Source organism: Bidens hawaiensis, unplaced genomic scaffold (assembly GCF_021521415.1).
Source record: "Bidens hawaiensis isolate Kalapana, Puna unplaced genomic scaffold, B.hawaiensis_p1.1 tig00020663_1, whole genome shotgun sequence".
In the NCBI taxonomy this organism is placed as follows: domain Eukaryota; kingdom Viridiplantae; phylum Streptophyta; class Magnoliopsida; order Asterales; family Asteraceae; genus Bidens; species Bidens hawaiensis.
Window position 1 is genome coordinate 192,647 of NW_027493168.1, and position 14,182 is coordinate 206,828.

General features: G+C 38.2%; 3 protein-coding genes across 3 annotated transcripts; all 3 read right to left on the reverse strand.

Annotated features, from left to right (window-relative positions):
- Positions 1-334: 334 nt before the first annotated feature.
- On the reverse strand, positions 335-1,786 carry LOC143561329 (uncharacterized). Its single transcript, XM_077049447.1, has 4 exons — positions 1,227-1,786; positions 983-1,144; positions 783-878; positions 335-728 (listed from the first exon to the last, which is right to left on the reverse strand). The coding sequence occupies exons 1-4, from the start codon at positions 1,784-1,786 to the stop codon at positions 335-337; spliced, it is 1,212 nt and encodes a 403-aa protein (XP_076905562.1).
- Positions 1,787-2,096: 310 nt separating this feature from the next.
- Positions 2,097-3,686, reverse strand: LOC143561330 (uncharacterized). The gene is made up of 2 exons (XM_077049448.1): positions 2,529-3,686; positions 2,097-2,486 (listed from the first exon to the last, which is right to left on the reverse strand). Exons 1-2 carry the CDS (start codon positions 3,684-3,686, stop codon positions 2,097-2,099), a joined length of 1,548 nt encoding a protein of 515 aa, XP_076905563.1.
- Positions 3,687-9,995: 6,309 nt separating this feature from the next.
- On the reverse strand, positions 9,996-13,709 carry LOC143561331 (dynamin-related protein 5A-like). The gene is made up of 8 exons (XM_077049449.1): positions 13,635-13,709; positions 12,675-12,866; positions 12,382-12,609; positions 11,886-12,314; positions 11,576-11,803; positions 11,289-11,490; positions 10,318-10,861; positions 9,996-10,229 (listed from the first exon to the last, which is right to left on the reverse strand). The coding sequence occupies exons 1-8, from the start codon at positions 13,707-13,709 to the stop codon at positions 10,043-10,045; spliced, it is 2,085 nt and encodes a 694-aa protein (XP_076905564.1). The 3' UTR covers positions 9,996-10,042.
- Positions 13,710-14,182: the final 473 nt, after the last annotated feature.

Consider the following 14,182-nt stretch of genomic DNA (forward strand, 5'->3'; position numbering starts at 1 on the left):
GACCCAAGAATGATCTACGGTAACATACCCCATCTTGCAATTGACAGTTCAATGCCTTGTGTCAAAATTTCTGGGCCACTGACTTTCCTTTCGGGAGAGTTCCAGATGATATGTATGCAACAATTGGAGTCATCCTTGATTCGACTCGCTTTTGTATGACTAGCACCTGGTGTTGCGGAACTGAAGGGCGATCTAAAACTTCAATGCGGATGTCTTTTTCAAAGTGTTCAAAATCCCTGGAAGCCAGCTTGCTCAAAGCGTCAGCAGATTTGTTCTCACTTCTTTTAATGTGAATGACTTTACAAGATGCAAACTAAAGTATGAGTTCCTTTGCCTAAGACAAGCATGATGCCATCACTTCATTTTTAGCTTCATACGACTCGTTAATCTCTCCTTGAATTAACATTGAATCAACGCGCGCTTCCAAATGTTGAACACCAAGTTTATTGGCAATCCGTAATCCTGCCAGGAAGGCTTTATATCCTGCTTCATTATTAGTACTCTTAAAATCTAACTTGATAGCGTAGGTAAACTCATGACCTTCTGGATTGACCAACCGAAGACTTGCTCCAGAACCTTCACCACTTGATGCACCATACGTGAACAATGACCACACATGACCCTGTTCCGTTGGTATAGGAGTTTGTTGTTCAATTAAACACTCTTCCTCTTTATTCTGCGGGACCTCTATTACAAAATCTGCTAACACTTGTCCTTTGATTGCAGGTCTTGATTTTTACTCAATCGTATGCTCACCAAACTCAATTGCCCATTTGGCCAACCTTCCAGACAATTCAGGCTTGCATAAAACACTCTTCAATTTATACCCTGTCAACACATTGATCGGGTGCCCTTGGAAGTATCTACGAGGCGTCTGCCTACATAAACTAAGACCAAAACTAGTTTCTCAAGCATTGAATGTCTTGTCTCAGCATCTGTCAATATTCTGCTCACATAATAAATCAGTGTTTAGACCATCTACCTATCTGTTAATAATATTGCTCCAATGGCTATATCTGCGCTGAAAGGTACAGGGTTAATGGTTCTCCCGCTTGTGGTGCGGACAACGTAGGTAACTCCATTAAACACTTTTTGACCTCTATAACGCTTGCTGAACTTCCGCAGTCCACTTAAAGTGTGCTTTCTTTAAACAGTTCCTTAGCGTTGACACAAAAGGAAAAGATTTAGCCGCATGATTGACTAGAAATTTTTTTAACGCCACTAACCTTCCAGTTAACGCTTGTACTTCTTTAAGGGAAGATGGTGAAGGCATGCGGGTGATTGCTTGGACATTATATGGGTTAGCCTTGAAACCCACACTCGTAACTAACACTCCCAAAAATTTGTCTTCTTCCATCCCAAAAGAACATTTACTAGGATTGAGTTTCATGTTGATCTTTATCAAAGTGTTGAATGTTTCTTCAATATCTCTTAACATATGATCATCCTCAACACTCTTTATTACCAAATCTTCCATATAAACCTCCAAGTTGTGCCCAATTTGTTCTTTAGAGGCTTCATCCATCATCCGTTGGTATGTCGCTCCCGTATTTTTCAGCCCGAAGGGCATCATTTTATAACAAAATGTGCCTTGGTATGTACAAAATGCGGTTTTATCTTCATCTCCAGCTGCCATGCAGATCTGATGATATCCTTTGTAAGCATCAAGGAAACATTTGAATCTAAACGGTGCAACCGCATGACTTTTAGATCTATTTCTGGTAAAGGGTAACAATATTTTGGGCACACCTTGTTTAAATCCTTGAAATCGATACACATCCTCCATGTCCCGTTACTTTTGGGGACAATCACCAGATTTGCCACCCAAGTTTGGTAACGTATTTCTCGGATGATCATGGCATGCAATAGGTCTTGAACATGTTCATTCATTTCCTTTGTTTGTTCAGGACCCGTCTACCGCTTTTTTGGACGATTGGTGTGAACGCTGGATTGACCCGCAACTTGTGTTCGGCAATTTCTCTTGGAACACCCGTCATGTCTACGGGTTTCTAGGAGAACACATCCAAATTTTTCACTAATAGTTGTTTCAAAAATGTCCTCACTATTTCAGAATTAGTATGACCAAGTATGATTGTCTATTCCGGAAACTTTGGGTGCATCGCCCATTTCTCCGGCTCAGTTCTTTCCACCATTTTTGGGATTTTACTTGGTTTCGAACTCTCTTTCATAAAGCAGTGTTTGTTAAGACCGATGAGTGCCACGCCTCTGTGGGTTGGGACTCCTAATGCGCAATGAGCTGTGGATGGGTTAGCATTGAAGTCACCAATTTCCTCCCTTCCCAAAATTACATCATGTTTTGATTTGGCTGGCAAGACCCAAAATTCCACATCCTCAGTTCCCGAATGAATTCTATCACTAAAAATAACAGGGAAAGAAATCACCCCTCGCGGATGCATCACCTCAAATCTAAAACCAGATACCGACGCGTGAATAAGTTTCAACCTCGCCTTGTCATCTTCGTTTAACTGCTCAAAGCATTACTCGTACATGATATCCAATGTACTTACAGTATCGAAGAAAACGTATTTAGATCTATAATGCCCAATCAAGGCAGTAATCATCAGCGGGTACTTCATAAATGGACCCCCTTTGACCCGCGGGAACACGACTGGTTCACTCTTCCACTCTTCACAACCAATTTCCTGTCTCTTGTATCCGCAGAGTTTCCCTCCTTGGATCATATGGACATTTAAATCCTTAACTTGCTTTTTAGGCGGGCCGGAATTGACTTGTGTGGGTGGTTTGCGGGCCTCCAGCCTTACATTCTTAAACAAATGCTCTAACTTTCCAGACTTGATTTCATTTTCAATTTCATTCCTTAAACTAACACAATCATCCATGTGATGGCCGATGTCATTGTGAAACATACACTGCTTATTGGGATTCAAATGCGTTATCTTTATGAGTGGCTGTGGTTCTCTGAAATTCATATTTTCCGTAGTTAAAATCTCCGAAGGGGTTTTTGTTAACAGAGTCCATCTGTAATTATCTTGCCCCAGATTACGATCTTTGTTCTTGTTCCCAATCAATGTCCTCGCATATGGCTGCTTTGAAGTTTCTGTGGATGGTTGGAGTCTAGACCAAATTGAACACCGCGCTGGTCTATTCACCCGCATGTTCTTGAATTCCACCTTTGTTGTTTGTTTAGGACTTTCAGATCCTAAAGTTTTTTCTGTTCTAGCAAAAAGCTTTGTTGCAGACATGATCTCATCCCAAGTTTTAGGCATACCATCTTTCCCAGTTAAACATCTGATTAGGACCCCACTCTGCACATTCTTGTGAAAAGCACAACGCAACATATCTTCACTAATTCCACCAATGTTCAAACTCTCATCATTGAATCGAGTAATGAAATCTTCAATAGATTCATTGTCTCGTCTAATGACATCCAAAATTTCATACGGGTCTTGCATGTGTTTTTTCTGTTGACTGAAATGTTGTGAAAACTTAGCTACCAAATCATCCCAATTTTTGATCTGACCATCTGGTAACTTCTCAAACCATCCGCGAGCAGCCCCCGTCAATATTAAGGAAAACATATGACACCAGTAAGGAAGGGTCCAACCGCTGACCCCTCCTACCGCAGCAAAATTAAGCAAATGATCACTCGGATCCGTTATTCCATTAACATGAAATGGAGATGTAGCAATACGCAGATCCGTCATTCCTTAAGCAAAATTAAGAAAGGATCCAAGTTGGTAGGAATTTTTACATTAACAGGAAATGGAGCTGTAGCAATACGCGGGACGAATTTGACTTTTCTGCGAACGCCACGGGAGGATACGGCTTTGTAAAATCTTCTTCTGCATCGCTACAGTACTCAGTATGTCTGACCTTCGCACGCGGGCAATTGGTCTCTTCTCTACCATACACTCGACTATCATCTCTAAAATAATTGGCCTCGTCACGGCGATATGTAAGATTTCTTATTTTAGAAGCATGACTGATCGTACTCAATTCTGTGGGAGTTTGTCTGCAAAACTGTACGACCTCTGTCACGACTTCCTTCCTCCATCTCTTCCTCAGAAAATACCTTAGTTCTGGCACTCTCTCGCATCTGACTCTGTCTGATTGTTGAAGGAGGAGATGGAGATCTTAACGGAACATCATCATAAGCTAGAGTCCTTGTACAGATTCTTTACTCATACAGCATGCGTTCATAATAAGCTATAACCTTCTCTTGTTGCAACTGCAACCATTCTTCAGGAGATTGAATCCCCTCATATATGACTTTCTGACAATGAGATCTCGCCGGAGGAGAATTTCCAGATCTGTCTTTGGCTCCCGAGGAGTCTCCACCGTCACATGTCCCAAATCGCCAGGAGCTGGACCCACAGGTGCCATAACTCCAGCAAAACAACTAGTTATCATCGGAGTTTCCATCGGATCTTGAAGAGATTGACTCATACCATTCAAAACAAACAAAAACTCTTATAATTCTAGCACAAACACGGATGACGCCAATCAAGAAGCACATATCTAAACCTGAATAGGCTAGACCGATGGTTCCACAGGATATGCGTCAAATAACTAACAACACGACGGTATGAACTCAGCTCAACAAGTCCGGTGATGGAAACCTGCAAAACATAACACCGTGAGCTCGTGACGGGAAAGACAAGATGGGGGTCTTCCCGTAATCACCGTCCGGAGTGAGAATAACTACCGTTCTTATATAGAGTACTTTAAGTAATGTAGTATGTGAAATGTGAATGAATACCTCAAAATGATGAAGAGGGTATTTATAGCCGGTGGTTAGGGGAAATATTATTGGTACAGCTGTCCCCTTCTAAAAGGTGCTCTTTGTTACAACCTGGACAAGTGTCCGCACATGATGGGACGAGACAATTGGCCATGTGCACGGTTATAACAACCTTGTCAATTGTCCTTTCTTGATTGGTTGTTACATTACGTGTTTTCCAAGAAAGGATCTTCGCACAAATCATCTAGAAGGAAGTTGGTTACAATTGATTTGCTGTAGTCACCCTTTAGTCATCTTCGCGCGTGATGGGAGCCTTTTGCGGATGACTTTTGAGGGAGTCCTGATCGACCCGCTGATGGTCTCTGGAATTGTTCATTAGTCTTCCTCTGACTTAAGTTATGCGGGTGTTGGGAATGTTACGCGGGTAGCTTCTGAGGAAATCTTGAATGACCCGCGGATGATCCTTTATAGGTATTTAGGTCTTTTCCCTATCCTACCTCTATATTTGATATTTTGTTTTAACACACATATACATTTGAATTATTTATAATGATAACCAGTTGTTTAGTAAACTGATTAAATGGTATGTTAAACATTGAGCGGGTGATCAATAACACGAACACGAGATTTGATCAACACACGATCGACTCTTTTATTAAGAAAACGACAAACGAGAAAAACTTAATAATTAACTAACACACTGAACCTAGGGTATATATAAGCCCACGGTTCCAATCCTATACTAACTCTAATACACAATTTGAATCCAAAACAAGTAGGATTAAATAAAATAAGACTAACTTATTTTATAATAATAAACTAATTATTATATTAAATATACTCCAAGATTTTAGGAGCCTTCGATCTTGTTTGGTGTTGGACACGTTTAACACTCCCTCTCAACACCAAACTTCTACTACCGTGACACACACGAAGCACCTCAACTCGAAACAACCCGCGACTCAACGCAACAGGTCACGTCTTTTGACATCGGCTCAAATGTTGAATTCCAACACTCCCTCTAGATCCAAACTTGTTCTTCTAAGTTCTTTCACAGCCGCAACGCTCGTATCTCTTTAGACTTGATTCTTGGATTCGTCACACGCCTTCACATGAAGTCGTGTCTCGGTCGGTTACTCCTTAATCTACACAAGATCTAGAACATCATTCAACTCACCTCCAAACAGTAACTTTACACAATCAAACCCGATTGTTTCTTCTTCTTGGATGAAAAATAATAGATTACTTTGGCTCCAAGCAATCTCCACAACATAATTGCAAACCTGCTGAACATATCAACATGTCTATGTTGATTTAGTCTCAATATTACAACTGCAATTACCGAACATTGTCTCCCATTTGTGGTCCTAATTGGCATCCCAAAACCGCTACTATTTTGTAATGCTTGACCACCAATATCAAATACTGTAATAGCTCCCATGCAGCTTCAAATTACCTTGAGTCATTGCAGCGCCGTACGCCATGGTTTGGTTCTGAAACCGGACCCTAAACATCTGGTGTTGTTGTCTCGTTTAGACAGCCCGATAACGCTACCACAAAACTGCCCCGACACATGGAGATTTTATCATCCCAACACACGGATATTTAACCATACCGACATACGATCATGGCACACATATCATTCATCATTGTCCAGACACACGGGGATCTAACCATCCCGACACAACGTCATCACTGAAACCTTCAACGTGACGAACACCAAAACAAAGTTGACACACAACCCCGTTGTACTCCGTTAACCCGGCAGACCCGAACCACCTTGTAACCGCTGTTAACACCCGTCGACAGCCCTCACCGTCACTGGTTCGCAACCGAAACGCTGTGAAACAACTACAAATGGACCGAAAAACAGCTTCAAATTGAACCTGAAACTTAGTCCGAAACACGCGAGACTACCATCATTAATAGCCATCTTCATGATGGACACACTATCGTTCGGACCTTGGACACACCTTTAATCGGATTCTCTGTTTTAAATGAACTAAAACAGCCGGCCCGCACTTCCTTTGACTTCGAGCAGTTCAATCACTAACTTGACAAAAATGTTGCAACTCGTTCACGATCACTACACACACCTTTGATCGGAAACTTACTCACATCGATCAAAACCGGGACACACCTTTGTTCGATCGGAAACTTAACGCGATCGAAACACGGACACACCTTGATTGGAAAATCATCGTTATCGGTTTCGATCGGATAAATCAAACTGATCTTATGGACAGAATAAGAAAACCAAAATTCTTTAATCTGTTCTTTATTTACGAACAAGGAAGAATAAATTGTTACTTTGGCTGCAAGTAACAAATCTCATGCACGCCAACTTTGGTTTGACAAACAAAAATCAGTAACGTATTTCTTTTATTAAGAAAACCGGCAGATGGAAATATCTTCTTGACATGAGCCATTAGCCAATCAAGATTGACTACCTCCGTATATCTCCTATTTAACAGCCACGGACGTACGAACACCCCTGTAGTCCCAACCAGAACTCTCGCATGACATGACAACGGTCGAACGAAACACCGCACTGGTCTCGTCTACTGCTGTTAAGTTTTATGGCTGCGACAGAAGCCAATCTTTCACGCGTGCCCTCCACCGACCGACACACCTGCCGGTGGAGGCTGCCCCGATCTTCAAACCGCTTCCCGGTACGAGCCCTAAACTCTGATACCACTTGTTAAATGAGCGGGTGATCAATAACACGAACACGAGATTTGATCAACACACGATCGACTCTTTTATTAAGAAAACGCCAAACGAAAAACTTAATAATTAACTAACATATTGAACCTAGGGTATATATAAGCCCACGGTTCCAATCCTATACTAACTCAAATACACAATTTGAATCCAAAACAAATAGAATTAAATAAAATAAGACTAACTTATTTTATAATAATAAACTAATTATTATATTAAATATTCTTCAAGATTTTAGGAGCCTTCGATCTTGTTTGATGTTGAACACGATAAACATGGTTGATATGAAAACATATAAAGTGTTTGTCGGTATCATACGATCATGAGTATTGTTTCTTTTTCTTTAATGTTATTAATAATCAAAGTCTCGAAACAATAATATATATAGGTGTTAAAAGTTATAGGAGTCTTTCCTTTTAGGTAAAGAAAAGACAATAGTAAAGACTAAAGAGTGTGTACACGTTTACTTTATTATGGATGAGTCGAAGTTTTACTTTTGTTACTTAACTTATGAATTCAACTCAAATCTTTTTCAAAGGTTTAATTACAAGGCTGCTCATGATAGAGAAATAACCTCAGGGCTGAGGTGACGAACCCCTTAACACCGTTTACACCACGCCTCAGCGTTAGGAGTGCATGTTAACACAAAACAAGCATTAAATATGGAAAAGGTGGGGCTGTCAAAGTAACAACCAATCGAATATTTTTTTCTTTTTATTTCTTCCACCATTCATAACTAGCTAGTTAAAGCTTGTTAACCCACAACACCGTAGTTAACGGGTGAGCTAGTTAATACGATTTAACTAGCCATTGTTAGTACACAAGTCTAAGGGTATCTGTTATGGACAACGTTAAAGAAGTATGAAAACGTGACAGTGTAAGCGTGAATAACGTTACAATGAGGCGCTAAAGGGGTGTGCCTTTCTTGATGTGGAATTATTTGCGGCTTTAGCAACAAGTTTGTTTATTTGTTTTTCAAATTATTAAATATATGTAATCCGATCATGTAGAGTCACCTCAAGCCATCAATCCACCTTCACAATTTACCTCTCCGCCTCTCTGTAAAATTATAAGATTAAATATAAACTAGGTGATTGGAAATATAACGTTTCAGGATTTATAGAATAAGGATTATAAAAAGATGAGAAATGGGTTCACGATTATAACTTTCACTATCAAACAAATGAGTATCATCAACGAACATTTCCATTAGAAATATGTCAGTGAAAGTCATCAACGAATATTCGTCAGTGAAACTTGAAAGTATGTGTCAATAATGTGGGTCTGGTTAATTTATACGCCGACACATTACCGAGAGCTTACTGATACATTGGACTGTCAACGTATATTATTCAGGACATGCAAGTTTTTCTGGTGAACTACATGCATTCTCTGATTAAAAATAAATTAAAACTTATTTACATTATTTGAAATATTAATACAAATCGGGAGTTCAATACAAAATATAGAAATTAATACAAACTTGAAAGTTAATTAAATTATAATTATAAAAAAAGAATCTCTCGTGACGATACATTATGCTAAACATGACCAATTAAGCAAAAATAAATAAAATAAGCACCATATCAGGACCTGTTTTTTTAATACGAAATCACAATCATAAATATGTTTCGAGTCATTTTCATAAATTTCCCGATTTAGGCTAGAAAATTTTAATATTTAGTCAAAGAAAATGAGTGGCGAGACAACCAACCCGACAAGTTATACTTATATTTAGTCAAATAAGTTGGACCATGTTTTAACTTTTAAATAAAAACAAAAACAACCCATACAAGTTGACGTAGCCCACTAAGAAATAAAATATATTCCAAAAGAGTAAAAATCAAAACAAATAAGAACTTGAGCTTATCCTCTAGTAATTTATTATTCGGAGACGTTCAAATTCGAACAAAATAAATTTAAAAAAAACTGTGAAAACCGCATGACAAAGTTGTATATGTTTTTCTTTTAAATGCGATACAAAAGAAAAGACAGTTACATAACCGTTTATCACAATCTCAACATACAAATGGTTTTGAAAATGACGCATCCCTATAGTATATACATAGATCATACGTATATTATATATATATATAATTAATTTCTAGTAGAAAACAGTATAAAATGTTATCTTAGTACTCTTCAATTGCAATGTGAAAAGAAGAGACGGTTATATGATTACATAACTTTCTTATGTATCAAAGTAATAGTACACATACAAGATTTTATACCATTATAATATTTTAAACACGATGTGCATCCAGAATCTTGTAATATTTTAACATGATTGAATCTCATTCATCATGTGCAACATAAATTTGTGTCCATAACATGTGACCTAGGTCAACCAAATCTTTCAAGTATCACTTGGATAAGCTCTAATCAAAAGCTAGATGCTGCTAAAAGGAAGTGACAACGTGATCAATAATTGAAACCAGAAACCAAGAATTTATATATTCAAATTTTAGTCCACCGTCCAGCCTATTCAACTATCTTCAAAACTATTAAAAAACAACAATCAAAACCAAAATGCATAATGAATCACTGTAATGAAGATTGTACATATTAATATTCAGTTTCATGCTTAATATTTGCTTACAAGATGGAAGCAACAGATTTGAACTCAGACAAACAAGTGTGCAATATCTTTTGACGTTTTTTAAGCGACTCGCACTCGTTTTGGAGGGCGTCAATCGCTCCCGGTGTAACAAACATATCCATAAACTTTTCATCATTCACAGCAAATAAATCCAGTCCCAATGCCACCATAAGCCGATCCCGACTGCCACATAAAATATATTAAATACAGAATCTTTGTAGCATCATAATGTGAAATAGATGAAGAATCATTATACTTTTAGAAGTCTTACCATGGAGTTAAAAAGCCAGAATTCAATGCTGATGTCACACTTCGTTGAATCAAGACTTCGCGTATGCGTGCGAAATGTTGTGAAGCTAACAAGCAAATTTCGGTGTATGACGAGCCTTTATGATGTTTAACTCTTAAATTATCCAACAATTTGTTGTTAGCCTTAATTCTGGACTGTCGTTTTTTGGGCCCACCTTCGATATACTTCTCGTGTTCAGTATTAATCACATAATCACCACCAGATGGTTGGTCAGGTGACGGGGTCTCGGGTATAGTCATATAAGCCTCTCGTGTTTCAACAAGTTTACCAGGTGTCATGTCATCATCACCAGCATTTTTTAAAGATTTCTGTGCTGACAACTCAAATCTATAGGCATTTACACTCTCGTAACATACTTGAGAATACGGGCTTGTAACTGAATCTAAATGATGCCTAACAAGTTGTTCGCATTCTTTTGAAAGATTGTTTATAAAACAGTTGTAAGAATGCCTTAAAGCAGCATGAAAACCTACATATCCATCCATATCCACATGCCTTTTTGCATCTGTCAAGAAACAAACACTTGATTAACATTTAACAGTGTTATAATCTATCTATATCTATACTCTCTAAATAAAGGCTACAAGTTTTGCCACTTGTCACTCCTACATTAAACCTCACCCTTTTTAACAAATTTATATTTATAATAATAAAATAATAGTTACCATTATTAAAATTTATGCTTCAAAATTTGTTATTTAATATTTACTTCCTATTTTTTTTTCAAATATTTGATATTTATATCTTTTACTTTAAAATTGTTTTAAACTCTATTGTACAACGACTGTATTAATAGTGTTTAACGGGTTTATTGTTTCTTGTATACTTATTATTTATTTAATATTGTATTTTCAAGATTACTCGTGTAGTGCATGGGCCTCAAACTAGTATTGTATAGAAGTACAAATTCTAATTTAAGTTAAAGAACTTACAGTCAGCAATGCAGAGATGATTATGATTTCTCTCAATGGCTAGATCAAAGAGGTTTTTTAACACGAATGCAAGTCGTTCACATGCAGTGTCAAGCAACGGTGCAAGCCATGACCTGGCGGCCGACCGTGCAATCTCAGCAGCAGCCTCAGTTATTCCTGTTCCACCACCTCTGCCAGCATGAGCAAGTATTATATTTGCTACCTGTACACAATACAAATACATCCAAATAATATTAATTATTAACTGTTACTTGATCCAAAAATGAAAAAATGAATATTAGTTTTACCTTTTCTCTTGAAACTGTAGGGCATTCAACTGAATATGTAGCACATCTAAACTCATGCATAACTCTTTCAAAAGCAGCACCACCAAAAAGGCGTAAGGTACTGTTTGGCGGTTTGATATCAGTTGCAAGACCGGGCCAGCTTCCAATTCCACTTTCAGATTTCTCTTCTTCTGTTGTTCTTCCCCATTGCTGCGGGTCAGGATCTGCTGCTCCATCTATCAGTGCTCCCTTTAACAAAAAGAAAAGAGGCACGGTCAAACATAAAGTTGACTGATTTATATATAATATTTAATCAGAAACAGCTCTGTACCAAATGGTTACAGATTGCAGATGCAAACAACATTGATGATCTGCGAAGGTGAGCGACATCTGATGTGGCTTTTATTTTGGTATTGATTGAGTTTAATTCAGTATTGACTTCACTGCAACGTTGTTCAAGTAATGCTAAAGTTGCTGGTACAGCTTCTTTATATCTTTTTTGGAGTTCAGATTCTAGATAATCTCTAAGAGAATTGAAGCCAATTTGGGATTTGTATTTATCTTCATCAAATCCGCCTTTAATAGAGTTTTGTAAATGGTGTAATACATCAACATCCACTTGGCATATATGCCTGCGAAATTCATCGTTTGAAACCGTGGTTTTGTCTTTTGGTAGGGCTACAAAAAAGGGGTGTGTGTTCTCTCCAAGGTAGCCACTTGCACTTAAATAGTTGTCAACTTCCCTCCTTTCAGTGAATTCCTGAAATATAATTAAATGCTACAGTGCATTTCAGTTATTTTGATATAGTGTATAGAGTGTTGAGTACCTTGAGGCGATTATCAAATTTGGAGACAACAACTACAGTTCTTTTAAGGGTTGGATCAATATTACGAATGACATCAAGCCACAAAGACGAGCACCACTCAACACTACTTTGTTGGAGGAATACAATGATGCGGTGAGGTGGGCTAGCCAATGACTGGACCATAGACAGAATTTCATCCGGTGTGCTCTCTGGTTCACCCTTCTTTGCCAGCCAAGCAGCAGTTAAAGATTATAACTATTATACGCAAACATGAATAAAGATGTTAAAATAAACACACTTTTAGTTTGCTTCACCTTGAGTATAAAGCCAGGAGTGTCAATAATAGTGAGATTAGGGCAATAGGCATATTCAGCTCTCATCACAATTGGCTTAGAACAGACTGCCGTTTTAGTTTTCCGCAACATTGCATCAGTTCTTGATTTGATGGTGTCTGCAATTTCTGATGCTAACATGATAGGACTGCCATATTCCTCAGAATCCTCCTCCTGTTCATATGCAGCAAGAAACAAGGTACCTTATCTAATTATTACTAACATGTTTTCAAATTGCAATTTTGTTAGTAAACTTTTTATCCCCGATTCTAAAGCTTGATTTCTGTTCTTTTGCAGTGTTGCATTATATACATCACTCTTGTTTCTCATTAACCTGGACAAAAAACACTTTCTCAAACAATAGGAATTAAGCAAAACCTAAAGTTCATAAACATAAAACATATCTTTTAGATGCAAGGCTGTTAAAGTCACTAATCGGGCGGCGGGGTAGGAGACTAGCGATTAATCAGGATTAATCGGATCAGACTTTAATGTATAATTTCATTTTTACACACACACACACATTTTTATATGTAATTTTCAGTTTTATATATACACACACACATTTTGGCCAGAAATTGGCTGGAATCTCGTTGGAAACCACTGATTTTGGCCGAAATCTCGCCAGAAACCGCAGATTTTGGCTGGAACCTCGTCATAATAGGCCAACTAAGTTCGATTAATCCGATTTTAGCCGGATTTGACCATTGACTAATTAACCGACCGACTAGCAAATAGCGATTAATCGGGGATTAATCTGCACCTAATCGAGATTTTTACAGCACTGTTTAGAAGTGGTGAACAATTCATGATGATAAAAATTTAAAATAACCAGTTCAAACGCTATCATCACTAATATGAACATTAATCATAAACCCTAAGTACAAAATATCTCCACAATTAACCAAAGCTCATACGCAATACGTCAAAACTGTAACCAACCTGGAACTTACACCGAGGATCAGGAGCGTTAGGATAATGAACCATCTGAAGAATAAGAGGCCTGCGTGTCCCCATCTCGACCTCGCGAACGTTGAACCGGAAACCGAGAAATGCTTCAAGTAGTGAGCTCTTTCCATCCGACTGGCCTCCGATTGCTACAACTTCAGGAATAGGAAGCCGTTCACCGAACGCAACCGCGGCAGCTTAAAGGCGATTGTAGGCCTCGAATCGAGCTTTGAAGGAAGCCGATGAGTCCCGGTGAGATTGGCAGTGGTTCCTTGATACAGAGGAAGAAGAAGAAGAAGATTTGGCCGGAGTCGCATTGCAGAGAGCGGGAAGAAGAAGGTTAGTTTGAATTTGGGACTTGATAGCCGTTATAAATAATATAGAGTGTGTAAATCGGGTTTTTTTCATCAACCGTGTTCGGGTGTGGTTAACAAAGTTAAGAATCAGGTCGGATAAAAACTGGAAATTTTTTTTAAAATGGAGTTTATTTACAAATAAAAAAAGAAAATGGAAAAAGTAAAAAAAAAAAAGACAGACCAAAT